Below are 14305 nucleotides of genomic sequence, written 5' to 3' on the forward strand. Positions count from 1 at the left end.
GAACATTTTCCTTGAATATAAAACTAAATGTCTTTTAATTTAGATGCTATAAGACATTTTCTCCTTCGTGGTGTCTGTGGAATCAGCACATATGGTATTGATTATGCCTAAGCAATACTTCTGGAACACTCTCAGCTGTGAAGCTTTGGCTAAAGCCCCACCCGGCCTCCCCATGATGCATATAAGGCCCAGGTGGGGATGTAGCCACATTTCCCTTTCTTCCGCTGCCTTACAAGCAGCTCAAGGAACCTTTCGTAATATTATATTGACTTGGTTTGTTAGACAATGGTTTTTTGATTCTCTGGAACCCTTTGAACTTGGACTGCATTGACTACGCTTTGGCTTTATCCCTTCTACACGGTAAAACAACATTGGACTGTTTTTGACTATGGCTCTCTTTAAGAAATGTGCTTCCTGTATTTAGAAACTATCAGCCACCGACAGACACGATAAGTGTGCCGGCTGTTTGGGAGAGGGCCATGTGGCTAAGAGCTGCTCAGCTTGAAAGGCCTTTACGCTACAAGCTAGGAAGGAGAGGGAGAAATGGCTGTGGGAGCTTATGTATGAGTGCGCGCTCCTGCCTGCTTCTGGGTCCCAAAGGGCTATCGTCGCCCAAGGAACAGGCAATGCTGGCGCCAACTCCTGTGGAGCTGCAGAAAAAGAAGAAGCAGCAGAGAGCAGCTTCTGCTGGCGCCATTCTGGCCATGCCCCCTCGTGCTGAGTTTGCCGGCCCTGTGCCTGCGCTGCTTCCAGCCACGCCTGGCTTTCGCCTGCAGCCACCAAGGAAGCAACTGGAGCTGCTTCCAGTGACACCAAGAGAGGAGAGCATTGTGGCCTTGCTCCCCCAAGTGGGAGTAGCCCACCCTCCTCCAATGAGCAGCCGCAGTCTCCTCCCTCCTGCCTTATCCCTGACAGTGGAGGAGAGCGGTCGGGACACAGCTGTGGGAAGGAATGGCGCCCCTTGGATGGAAAACGCAGTCTGTGCGAGGGCATGCACAGAGATGAGTATTCTGTGGCATCTATGTCGCCGTCGCTTTATTCACAAAGCCCTATGCCATATGCCTCTCCACTCTTCCCTTCTCCACCAAGGAGACAGTCAAGTCAGCAAGACTTCATCCATAGGTCTCCAGGAGGCTGTGAGTATTTCTTTGGGCCAATCCAGGAATGTGTGCAGCCGCCAGTGCTCACTCCACAACAGGCCCTGCCACAGCTGCTGCAAGATCCAGCTATAGACCCTAAGGAAGGTCTCTCCCCCTCACATTCAGAGATATCTCACTCTGAAGGGGACAAACAGCCTTGACTCATTGCTGCCAGAAGGCTTCACTGGGTTTTTTCACTTATGGGACGTTTGTCAAAAGCATTGACACTCCCAGTTGCAAAGCCTGATCAACCACTAGAGGACCATCTGTTCCCCTCTGATCAGCAACAACAGCAAGGCCCAGCAACTACTGTGTTTCCATCAGTGCCCTACTTGCTCAAACCTGCAACAGCACCAGACTTGGCACCTTTGCTAGTCTCTCCAGTGCCTAGAAGAGCAGGTGCTCTTTACAAGGTTGATTTGGCAAAAGCACCTTGTGTCAAAGCTACCAAAACCCAATGGTGTGGTGCTTGAGATGCAAAATAAAAGGTCAAGCACAACCCATTCCTCACCACATAATAAGGAGGGCAGGAAATTGGAGTCTATGGACAAGAAGGTTCATCAAAGCGCTGGCACAGTGACTAGGTTATCGCATTATGGAGCCTACATGGCTACATATGAAGAGTACCTGTGGAATAATATAGTACCGTATTTAGTCTCCCTTCCACAGCAACATCAAACGTATGTAAAGACAATCCAACAGGAGGCGTTTATCCTGACAAGGGCGCAAAAGGACATACGGCAGAAGTCGCAAGGCGCATGTTTACTACATCTACTACAATTCGGCGCCACGCCTGGCTCAGGTCTTCCACTCTGTCACAGCAGGGTAAGGCTTTGGAAGAATGCATTTCAACCAGCAATGATGGAGTATTCCACCCTGAAACTGATACAAAATTGAAGAATACTCAAGAGGTGTGCTAGGCAGCCTCCAAGTATGGTTTTCAGCGCCAACAATCATACCAGCCTAGGAGTAGATGGGCGCCATCTACCTCGCAGACCCGGGGGCCGTATACTTCAGGAAATAGGTCTTTCCTCAGGCGACATCAACAGCTACTTCAGGACAGGCTCCTCCAACTCGCTCGTGCCAGCAGGGTAAAGGGCGTTATCAACTCAAATCGAAGAGCTGCTTTTAGCGGTGCTTGTGCCTCGTCTGTTCGCCCTTCCTCTCTTCATGACACGGTGGGCACACATGGTGGTGGCCCCTCACTCTTCTAGCTCTCCTTCATTTTTAGGGACTGCAGTGTAGGAATATCCTTTACCAGGGGTGCATTTTTGTTTTGGCTCATGTTTGGTGAAGTTTGCCCAAGCGTGGCAACAAATCACCATGGATAAGTGGGTACTAAGCATAATACAGCATGGTTATGCGCATGAGTTCCATATATTGCCAAAGACTGGCTACATAAAGTCTACACAGCTGTCTGATGTTCTCTGGCAAGAGATTCATACTTTATTGAACAAAGGGGCGATTGTCCTATTGCACCCAGATTTCTTTTCTGATGCTTTTTTCTCAGTACTTTTTAGTCCCCATAAATGATGGCGGTCAGCATCCTATACTAGACTTGAGGGAGTTGAATGAGCAGGCGTGGTTTGCCACGATAGATCTTCGGGATACGTACTTTCACATTCCTATTGCATCTTGTCATCATAAATATCTTTCATTTATGATAGGTGACCACGCTTTTTCCTTTCGGGTGTTACTTTTTGGGATCTGTACAGCTCCACGCGTGTTCACGAAATGCATGACCATTATTGTGGCATCTTACCTTCATGTACAGGAATCACAGTATTCCCATACATCGATGATTGGCTTCTGGTGGCAGATTTACGACACCAGCTCTTGCATAACATTCAGTTCACCCTCTCCCTTCTTCAAGGTCTGGGTCTAGTTGTCAATGGCGACAAGTCCCATCTTTAACCACAGCAGTGCATCCAGTTTATTGGAGTGCGTCTGGACTCATTGACAGGCAGGGCTTACTTGCCAGAGGAGCGCTTTCAATCCCTTCAGAAGGCCCTCAAGGAGACCCTTCATTCTTCATGGGTACATGCCAGACGTGTTCAGCACCTGTTGGGCTATATGGCATCCACAACAGCAGTTACGGCATATGCTCGGCTTCGGATGCATCTGTTACAGGCATGGTTTCATCAAGCCTTCAACCTGCTCCACTTGCACCTCAAACAATGCTACACTTACCTGCATCCGTCAGGCAATCCCTCCGTTGGTGGATGGTTCGTGCAAATGTGTGCAGCGGAATACCTTTTCGCCCTCGTGGGCTGTCAAGGACGATAACAACAGATACTTCTCTGCACAGGTGGGAAGCATATTCCGGGTCTCTCACTATTCAGAGCCAGTGGTCCCCACAGGAGTCTCACTCTCACATCAATTTCCTGGAACTTCTGGCACTCTTCAAGGGGCTTCCGGCATTCAAGGATGTCCTCTCCAACCGAATGGTGCAAGTCAGGACAGACAATACCGCAGTCCTGTGGTATGTCAACAAACAAGGAGGGACATGCTCCCGCTCCTTGCTACAGTTGACTATGCAACTTTGGGACTGGTGTATCCAGCATTCCATGCACCTTGTGGCAATTCATGTACCAGGAGGACACAACACCTTGGCCGACAGCCTCAGCAAGGGGACACTCAGTAGCCATGAGTGGTTGTTGCACCAAACGGAAGTGGACCGGCTTTTTCAGGAATGGGGTCATCCAGCTGTCGATATCTTTGCATCGAACGACAACACCAAGTGTCATCTGTACTGCACCCAGACTCGTTGCAGGACCAGGAATATCGGGGACGCCTTCCTCTACAAGTGGGCAGACCAGCTGTTGTATTCCTTTCCTCCCATTCCACTACTAACCAGGGTAGTTTCAAAGATCTACCAGGACAATGCCAACTGCATTCTCATAGCGCCGTGGTGGCCCCGGCAACCATGGTTCGCAATGCTTTGACAGTTGTAAAGCAACAACTACCACCGTCTTCCTCAACAGCCCGATCTTCTCACCATGGAGCAAGGGCACGGTCGAAACCTGGATGTTCCATGGCTACAACTCACTGCATGGCGCATTCATCCACACCATTCTCCCACGTTGTTCAGACGATATTAGACATAGCACATCGTCCGTCCACTAAGCGTTCATATGAATGCAAGTGGAATAAGTTTGTCTCCTTTGTGAACCAACTGCACTGTGATCCTCTCACAGCACCCACACCAGTGTTACTGGATTTCCTGGCTTCTTTAGCAGATAGGGGCTTGGCCCTGTCATCTCTAAAATGTATTTCAGGATCCCATGGTACAACGTTTTCTACGAGGATATAAGAACATCAATCCTCCCAGAGTGTTACCTACACCTGCCTGGGATCTCCAACTTGTCCTCTCTGTGCTCGCAAAGTCGCCACTTGTCACAGCAGAACTCTGCCATCTTTCGTAGAAGACGGCTTTTTTGGTGGCTTTAACATCAGCATGGAGAGCTAGTGAGCTCTGTGCTTTGCATGCAGATTTTTGTTACATGCGATTCCATGCCGATAAGGTGGTGATGAGAACAGATATTGCCTTCCTTCCAAAGGTTGCTTCATCATTTCATAACACACAGGATATAGTTTTGCCAGCTTTCTTTCCGTCTCCAACAACACCTTTGGAGCGCTGTCTCCACTTCCTTGATGTCCGAAGGGCATTATTGTACTATCTCGATAGGATGAAGAATTTCAGAAAGTTGACTAGACTCTTCCTTCACTATCACACGTCATCCCAAGGAATGCCAATCTCTTCTCAAAGGCTGTCAGCCTGGGTGGTGCCCACAGTAAAGCTCTCCTACCAATTGAATGGTAAGGAGCCTCCATTCCACAAGAGCAATGGCCTCCTTTGACATCCTACCATTGGAGGATGTCTGTCGTGCAGCCATATGGGCCACACCATTGACATTTGTCATACATTACAAGATGGACTTCCAATCCAAGCGACATGCAGCGTTTGGCAGAGCGGTCCTCTTTTCGGCAGTGGCATGACGCCCACCGGCCATGGTGAGTAGCTTGCTAATCTACCATATGTGCTGATTCCACAGACACCATGAAGGAGAAAGATGGGTTGCTTACCTGTAATCATGTTCCTTCGAGTGGTTATCTGTGGAATCCGCACATCCCCGCCCATCCTCCCCACTGATTATCATGCCGCCTCTTTCGCCCGCTGCCATCGCTGGTGGGAACTGTGGCTATATCCCCACCTGGGCCTTATATGCCTCATGGGGAGGCCGGGCAGGGCTTTAGCCACAGCTTCACAGCTGAGAGTGTTCCGGAAGTATTGCTTAGGCATAATCAATACCATATGTGCGGATTCCACAGATAACCACTCAAAGAAACATGGTTACAGGTAAGCAACCCATCTTTTCCTTTGGAAGATTAACACACATTTTGACTTTCTTTCTTATTATAGTGTTAGTGTCAGTTATGTATATGCCACTACAGAATTCACCCATCATTGTCTAGATAGCTGTTAATGATTTTGTTCATAAATTAAATGAAACCAAAGTTTGGCCGGTAGCAACTTCAGTCCTTTTAAAAAAATTATACCATATTCCATGCAAAATGGAATAAACGCAGAAATATTAAGAGAAAGACTGCAGGAATTTTGCCAGTTAAACCTAACCTTAAGACAGAAATGTTTGGGATGTGAGTCTCTGAAATGCAAAATTTAATTGGAATAAGTTCCTAAATGTTCAGTTAGGAACTAAAAATACAAACATTTAAAGTTGTTCAAAAGATAGCCAAAACAGTTGATGAATTGGGTCCAACAACCTACAACAAAGCTTTCTTTTGGCGTAACTACCCAACATATTAGGTTTTGTGATTCTTAGTAAGTTTATACACTTGGAATGATTTTGGAAAGAAGTATGTGTGTGCTACTTCCAGCACCAATTCTCCAGTACATCTTTTCTGACTGACTTGAGTTGCTCTCACGTGTACATGACAGACATAATAGACCTTTAAATTAGAATACATATTTACAGAAGCATAGAATTGATAAAGCATAATTGTTTATTCTCTAGATTGCCAGACTGAAGGGCAGAACATTCTTTTCACTGATGGAGAGTATATTAATCAGATAGCTGCTTCTAGAGATGTAAGTATAGTGTGTCCTCCGATTTGTATTTTTTGAGAATATATTATGTGAGTGCGTATATAGGTGCACACTATTGGTTTTTGAATCAGTGACTGCTAAAGGTCAACTAGCCATTTTTAGAGCTTCAGGTAACAGCAACCACATGGGTTTGGGATGACCTTTGCAGGTGTTTTTTTTTTTTTTTTACAGTTTTGTTGTAATAGTATCCATTTTATCAAAATGGTATTTATGGGGCAGAACATTCTTTTAGACATTATTTTAGTCCCCCCAAAGCATTTTTCAGCCATTAAAAATTACAACACTGGGTTTGGAAGTAGGCCAGGCGTCAAAGGCCACATGGCATTCTCCCAAGGGTTGCAAGCAGCCCATAAGCTACATGATTGCCACCCTAATATAAATGCTATCCTTCAAATTCTCCATCTTTTAGCATTTATATATATCAGTGGATGTTATATGTATTTTCAGCATTTTAATTTAAATGTTTTTCATACCACTTTATGCAGAAGGGGATTATTTTAGTTGTGTATTGGTGCAAGCTGGATACTCAGTTTGTCTTTAGTTTGGTCAAGGGCTGCTCTACATGAGAGGCTAGTAATAAGATTTCTGGATTTCTGGATATCTCCCCCTGCTAAAAGCAGCTACAGGGCTGGAATGATTTTGGAATGAAGTATGTGTGTGTATGCTTTAACTCTTTCTTCCAACACCAGTTCTCCAGTGCATCTTTTCTTACTCTAATATGAGCTGCTGATACTATTAACATTCATTCACTTATTTGCAGGAAGACAGTTGTTTTGGGAAGGTATGTGAAAAGCATGTAAAAGACCCAAGAGGTTTTGATAGTGTTTTAATTCCTATTAACACATTGTTTCTGTGTTTTTTCCTGGATTAAAAAACAGACAAGTTTTTGAAATGGAATAGTGCCAGAGATCACAAATGGGCTTTCTTATTCTCATTTTTGTTGCAGAAAACACACTGTCCTTGCTAATTCCCTGTACAGTGAGGTACAACATTTGGTTGCTTTTTAAAGAACTTCAAATTGGAGATTTCAGCACCTTTCCATTGCTCCTTTTCTTATTATCTAAATGTTTGTAATATTCACCAGAAAGTATGGCATGCCTTTTATGAACTTCAGGAATTATATTTTCTGTAACATAAACATTGTACTGGCTGTCATGGCATCAGGATATGTGAATAATACGGAAGCACTTCAAATTATAACTAACATTTCAGCAATGTGAGGGGTTTTGGCTTTTACATTTATTAAGATGAGTTGTCATTTTAACCTGCATATGTCTTATTTTATGTGATGTTCTGTGCGATTGTTGAGCTTTCACCGTACAATTGAGTATCCTTTGTATCGGCAGATATTTAAAGTTGTTGAGATTGGTGTTTTATTTGTTGTAGGATGGCTTTGTGGTTCGAATATTTGCAACAAGCACGGAACCTGTGCTACAGCAAGAACTGCAGCTTAAGCTTGCCAGAAAGTGCTTACATGCTTGTGGTATTTCATTATTTGATCTGGAGAAAGACTTGCATATTATCAGTAAGAAATAAATTTTCTACTTTCATCTTCACGTTTAAATAAGCATAGCATAAAATAAATTAAAACCTAGAAAACAGATAGTTGCAGTAATAGCATGGTACACCATGAATCAAACTTGTGCAGAGCCATGGTGCTAGTCTTTCTACATGAATGCCCCTCTCAGCCCATTATTTTTATGCTTTAGTTTAACAATCTACTGCTGCTAGTCTATTTATTTATAACTGTAGTGCCTACAAGAGTACATTTTGATCTCCCACCTTTCTGCCCTGTAGTTATGTTTGTAACATTTAAATGAGAATATATTGCATAACCTTTATTTCATGTGAAATGTATCTTACTGAATATTTGATGGAATGCCAACTGTGGAAAATTCATATCGTGTATGCACTTGATTTTATAATATATGGCTTTAAAAATATTACAAACTTTATACTCACAGGTACAGGGTTTGATGAAGAGTCAGCTGTTCTTGGTGCAGGAAGAGAATTTGCACTCATGAAAACAGCTAGTGGAAAGGTATTGAAACTATTTTAGCTAATCAACTGTATAACAGAAATGAGATTTTTTAAAGTAGTTTTTTGTGTTCATAGAATGAAGGATGCACAGACAGAGAACATGAAGTAAATATAGGCAAAAAAATGACACAGCAGTGGAATATATACAAAAGTAATGACAATAACTGAGAACATACCATAGAAAGTGAAACATAGGATAACAAAAATCACAATTCAGCATATCTATACACATAATAAAAGTGAAAATGTGTATGTGGTGGCATGCTCACTTAAACAGACTCCCGCCTCCAAAACAGTAAATAGCTCACACTACACAGGAGACGCCAGTGGCTCTCCTTCCAGTGACATTGCAGGTTATAGTGAGTGCCACATCCCAGTGTTCCTTTCTCTCTCCATTGGTGTGGAATTTGCATGACCCAACCCACTGCCTCTCCCATAACCCTTTCCTACTCTTTTCAACTCTGTCTGCATTACAAACAGAGTAGAACTGAGCAGCAACTCAACATACTGACAGGGTTTGAGGGACTGACTCCACATGATGGAAGTTTTAGTTCACCCTGCATCAAGACACAGCACTGGACTTGGACCACATTTGGCACACAGAACCCCCTTGATCAACAGAACATACAGGAGAGATTTGGGGGGAATTGGCCTTGACATTTTGAATTGTAGGTACTGGGATTTATAGTTCACCTGCAATCAAAGAGCCTTCTGATCCCTACCAACAATGGACTTGGACCTAACTTTGCACATAGAACTCTCATGAACAATAAAAACTACTGGAGGGCTTTGGGGAAAATTCACTTTGATTTATAGGAGTTTGCCTACATCCAGAGAGCACTGTGAACCCACCAACAATAGACCACACTTGGCACACATACCCGATATGCCCAAATTTGAATACTGGAAGGGTTAGGGAGAGATTGACCTTGATTTTTTGGAGTCACAGTTCACCTGCAACCAGAGAAACTGTGAACCCCACCAATGATGGACCTGGATTAAACTTGGCAAAAAGAACCACCATGACCAACTAAACACACTGGAAGGGTTTGGGGGGAAACTGACCTTCATTTCTGAGAGTTGTAGTTCACCTACATCCGGAGACACCGTGAGCACCACCGACAGTAGACTGGGACCAAACTTGCCACATAGAACCACCATGACCAATTGACCCTACTGGAGGGGTTTGAGGGGAAGTGACCCACCATGGTGGGAGCTGTAGTTCACCATGCAGCCAGAGACCACATGGATCCCACTGATGATGCATCTAGAGCAAACTTGCCCAACATGACAAACTTTGACCACTGATGGAGTTTCTGGGGGTTAACCTGGCATGATGTGAGTTGTAGTTCACCCACAACCTTATGCATTTTGTAAAATTAAAAAAATGATTTTTTCAAATAACCCGAGCATCGCTGGGTACCCAATCTAGTAGGATAGAAAAGATACTGGATTAAATAAAAGATTAAATTGGATGAAGCAAAATTTGTTGGGAATTAAAAGGTCACAACTTTTGTTGGTTACAGCTACAGAGGCAATTGTTTCCATGAATGAGTTTGTATCCAAGCCCCAACCAACCCACCTGTTGATCAGTGAGCCCTTGGCTCCAGCCCACTGCCAGATCCTTATAGAATGTGGATGGGAGGGAGCAGAAATGCTTGTATACATTATTTGGATATGTCACTGGATCTCCAGCCCTATTTTTAGCACAAAATAAGAAATTTTGCAAAATGAACATCAATCTGGAAGCATTGAAACCCCAAGGCCATATCTTCTGTGTGATGCTCAGACATGGGTAATTTTAGCATGACATTTTCTTGTTTTACAAAATATTGCCTCCATAGGCTGCAGTGAAAAATGTGTCTGTGCCTGCTCCTTTTTCTTTTTTACATTGATCTTTATACATTTCTGTTATGGTCTATGTAATTCTTCAGTATTTGCCTTACTTCCTACAGATTTATTACACTGGCAAATACCAGAGCCTTGGAATCAAGCAAGGTGGTCCTTCATCAGGGAAGTGGGTAGAGCTACCAATCACCAAATCTCCAAAGATTGTTCAGTTCTCAGTTGGGCATGATGGCTCCCATGCCTTACTCGTGGCAGAAGATGGAAGCATATTTTTCACAGGCTCAGCAAGTAAAGGAGAAGATGGAGAATCAAGTATGTTTTGGATACTGTTGATAGTTGCATCTCTTAGTACAGGCAGATGCTACAAAATTTCTTTCTTCAGTAACATGTTAAAACTTACACAATACAAGGTAACACCTTTTATTTTCTTTTTTCCCCAAGCCAAAAGCAGGAGGCAGTCTAAACCTTATAAGCCCAAAAAGATTATCAAGATGGAAGGAAAAAATGTGGTGTATACAGCATGTAATAATGGGAGCAGTTCAGTCATTTCTAAAGATGGAGAGCTATACATGTTTGGAAAGGATGCTATTTACTCTGACAACACAAGTAAGTTAATAGTTGAGATGTATTAGAATATGCGGTATGGTTCATTTGTGAAAGAAATGATTTATGATAGGCAGCTAGGTAGTTGAAAAAGGAAAAATTGAACTGTGACAGATATGCAATGATAAGGAATTAAGTTATTCTTGTTGTTCAACCATGTTACTCAGCAGTAATTCCTTTTGGTATTAATAAATTTTTTAGATAGTTGTGTTGTTTCCTTACAAAAAAAAAGCCAAAAGCCATAATAAGGTAATATCTTACCAATACTGATTAAAATGTCACAACACTTACATAGAACTTACACCATTTTTAGTTATCCTTTATTGGTAACTTATCATTTTTCTGCCCTCCCTCCCCCCCGTGGTGCAAATCTTTTTCACAGTTCTCAAAAGAGGGAAAAATGTTTACCACTTATTGTGTTCATCTTGCAGATTTAGTAACAGATTTGAAAGGCCATTTTGCAACCCAGGTAGCTATGGGCAAAGCTCATACCTGTGTGCTAATGAAGAATGGAGAAGTTTGGACATTTGGTGTGAATAACAAAGGTCAATGTGGACGAGACACAGGCTCCATGAGTCAGGGAGGGAAAGGTCAGCATTTCTCTTTCTGTTGACTGTATTCCTTTTCTGTTCTTGCTGTATTTGGTGTTGTGGCATGTTGGTATCAGGAACTGTTTTATCTGTTTTTGTCCTTTTTATTTCATTCACTGCTTTTATGCTCACATTTGCAAGCCCCCAATGAAACTGTAAGTCTGAACTAGCACCCACCCTTCCATCTGATCTGCAATAGATGTAAATGCTTTTCCGTCATCTGACTTGGCAGTCCTAAAATCTGCTACATAGTCTAGGTAGTGGACAAACATAACTGTCTGTTGTGCAATGCTAGTACATGTAATAACAATGTAATAACCCTTCAGTTATAATGATCCATCCATTATGGTCCTAGGAAGTCCCTGCTTTACATAATTGCCAGTCATTACTCTTGATATTCTTGGTTCCCAGTTAAATTTTCTTCTGGTTTTGTGTATTTTCTAAACAGAAATAGTGTCTTATTTCTTAGCAAGCCTTATAATTTTGAAACACACTGTCAGGACCCAGGCTGCAGAGCACCAATAACCTTACACAGAGGCCAGTCTCTATCTAATATCTTTATTAAAGAAATATATAAAATCAATAAAAACAAGTGAAGAATATAGTTCAGAAGCAGACCTTTCAGATAAGGTCAAATATAGTCCAGAAATGTATTGTCCAATATAAGATATTAGAGTTCAAAGTTTTAATCCACTTGACCGAAACACACACCTTGCCAAGCAATAGTGTGGGGAAACAGAGTCTTTAAAGTCCAATGAAGCTTGACAACAAGGCTGGAAAATAACTTGATACTCGACTAGATCCTTGACTGAAGGCAAGATGAACATGAAGCATGAAACAGAGTCTGTGGTAAATCCGTGAGACAAGGCAAGGCTTGAAGCTTGATCCGGGAAGCAAGGAACTGGGATTACGAAGTCCACACACGATCTCTCTCCTCAAGCTGATCAATTGACTCCGCAAAGTATCCCTTGCATCAAGCACCTATATTGGGTCTCGTTTTCCCACCAACAGAACTCTTTCCCTAGAGAACGAGAAGCGAAACCCAACTCTGTCCAGATACATGACTCCTTAGAATTTCCCAAGGGAAGCAGACCTAATCAGCCATTTGTTTGGCAGCGATTCTCAGGCTTCTGCTATTAGCCTCCCTGGCTCCCCTATCTTTAGCATAATTTTCCCTCCTGGAAAACGGGGGGGAGTTCTGCACAAGGCCTGTTTGGCTGAATTCTTGAGGGCAAACGTCAACATCCTGCAGGTGAAGAGGCTCCGGCTCTGGCTGAACCGGCGAAAATCCCATGTTTTCCTCTTCGTCTGCCACAATAGTACTAGGAACAGGACTACAAGGCCCATGAGTCATCACACACACTAAGTCTGGTTTGTTTGATCAAAAATAAGCTTGTAGTTTTTCTTCTCTCTTGAACTGCACGTGTGATTAGGAAATTAAAGGTTTTCTGCTTTCTATTTAGTAGGAATACTTGCAGTTTGGGAGGGAGAGAAAAGGATGAAACATGAATCAGTACAAGATTATTTTTCAGAATTTTTTCAGATGGGGTTATGATAATAATTCATGCAGGTAACACTTGCTGTTATAACACATTTTCCTTGTATGCACACTTGCCTCAGTCCTTATTTAGAAGAATACAAACAGAGGCATGAAAATTGTTAGGACATGGAATTTGTCCTGGAAATTTAAAATACAGAACGCAAGAGGCATGGGCCCCTGGAAAAAATATATGACTCTGGGGTAGAGTGAGATGGCTTCAAGAGCTTTAAAAAGAAAAGGGAAAAACTGGCTGTATGTCATCACTAATTAGCCTAAATAGCATCACTCTTTTGAGCTGCTTGGAGTCCCACTATTTTACTTTAAAACCACACCGAGCCTACATCTGGCAACCAAACTTTGTGGGAGGCAGGGAAGAACTATCCTGACCTGGTATAGATACTCATGTAAATCGTGTAGTTATGGTAGTTCATTAACTAACTGTAATAAGCTATAACTATCCAAATTTGTATATAGTGAATTACCATGCATGCTTCCTATCTATGGAGAACAGGGGTGCATGTTGCTAACCAAAGTTCCCATTTATCTTCTGCCATGGGACATACTTGTCTTAACATAGCTGTGTTTAATGGAGTAACATGTAGAATTATTGTTTCATATGCTTAGCATACTATTGGATTTCTGTATTTCTATGTTTTATTATAAAATGCTGGATGAATTATATTTTTCCTTTTTATAGGTTTTGGAGTTGAAAACATGGCAACAGCAATGGATGAAGATTTAGAAGAAGAGCTAGATGAAAAAGATGAGAAATCCATGATGTGTCCACCAGGCATGCATAAATGGAAGTTGGAACAATGCATGGTGTGTACAGTTTGTGGCGATTGCACTGGCTATGGAGCAAGTTGTGTTAGCAGTGGGCGACCTGACAGAGTACCTGGAGGGTGAGTAAAAAATGTGGAATGGTTAGTGGCACAGTGTTGTATATCATTTACATTTTTAAAGTGAAAAAAACTTACATTTAACAAGGAGGCATTCCTGTATATTTTCAGAAACCATGGTGAATTCCTGTAGGTCATTGATGGAAACTGCAGGAATAGATGGTTAAGGAAAGCAGTCTCAGGTCTTTAGGTTGCAACCCTGCGTGCATAGCTACCAGTTCATTACGTTCAATGGGATTACTTCTAATGAGAAATGAATATGATTGTTCTGTTTTCCTTTCAAATTAGTTCTGGTTGAAAGAATGCTGTTTAAGGGAAATACTTGTTTTGCTACATGTGCTTAACTGTAGATATTCTTCTCGTCCCCTATTTTCATGAATTTGGTGGTACTGAATAAAGTAATCTGGACTAAAAACATCTGATTTCAAAGAATCTGAATCCTTTTGCAACTTCTTTCTTAAAAGGTTGACTTCATTAATGCATACTTTGACCCATTTAATTTTTTATATATGCAATAT

The 14305-nt window shown here is 42.3% G+C and overlaps 1 protein-coding gene across 13 annotated transcripts in view; it reads left to right on the forward strand.

Annotated features, from left to right (window-relative positions):
* The window catches only part of mycbp2 (MYC binding protein 2), a 207433-nt gene that overhangs the window by 51202 nt on the left and 141926 nt on the right, over positions 1-14305 (forward strand). For all 13 annotated transcript variants that reach the window (XM_062975545.1, XM_062975546.1, XM_062975549.1 and 10 more), the window contains exons 9-15: positions 6176-6249; positions 7654-7792; positions 8232-8308; positions 10263-10467; positions 10597-10761; positions 11190-11348; positions 13586-13790. In XM_062975545.1, coding sequence (XP_062831615.1) covers positions 6176-6249; positions 7654-7792; positions 8232-8308; positions 10263-10467; positions 10597-10761; positions 11190-11348; positions 13586-13790 — 1024 coding nt within the window. The remainder of the gene's footprint in view (positions 1-6175; positions 6250-7653; positions 7793-8231; positions 8309-10262; positions 10468-10596; positions 10762-11189; positions 11349-13585; positions 13791-14305) is intronic.

Source organism: Anolis carolinensis, chromosome 3 (assembly GCF_035594765.1).
Source record: "Anolis carolinensis isolate JA03-04 chromosome 3, rAnoCar3.1.pri, whole genome shotgun sequence".
Lineage (NCBI taxonomy): Eukaryota > Metazoa > Chordata > Lepidosauria > Squamata > Dactyloidae > Anolis > Anolis carolinensis.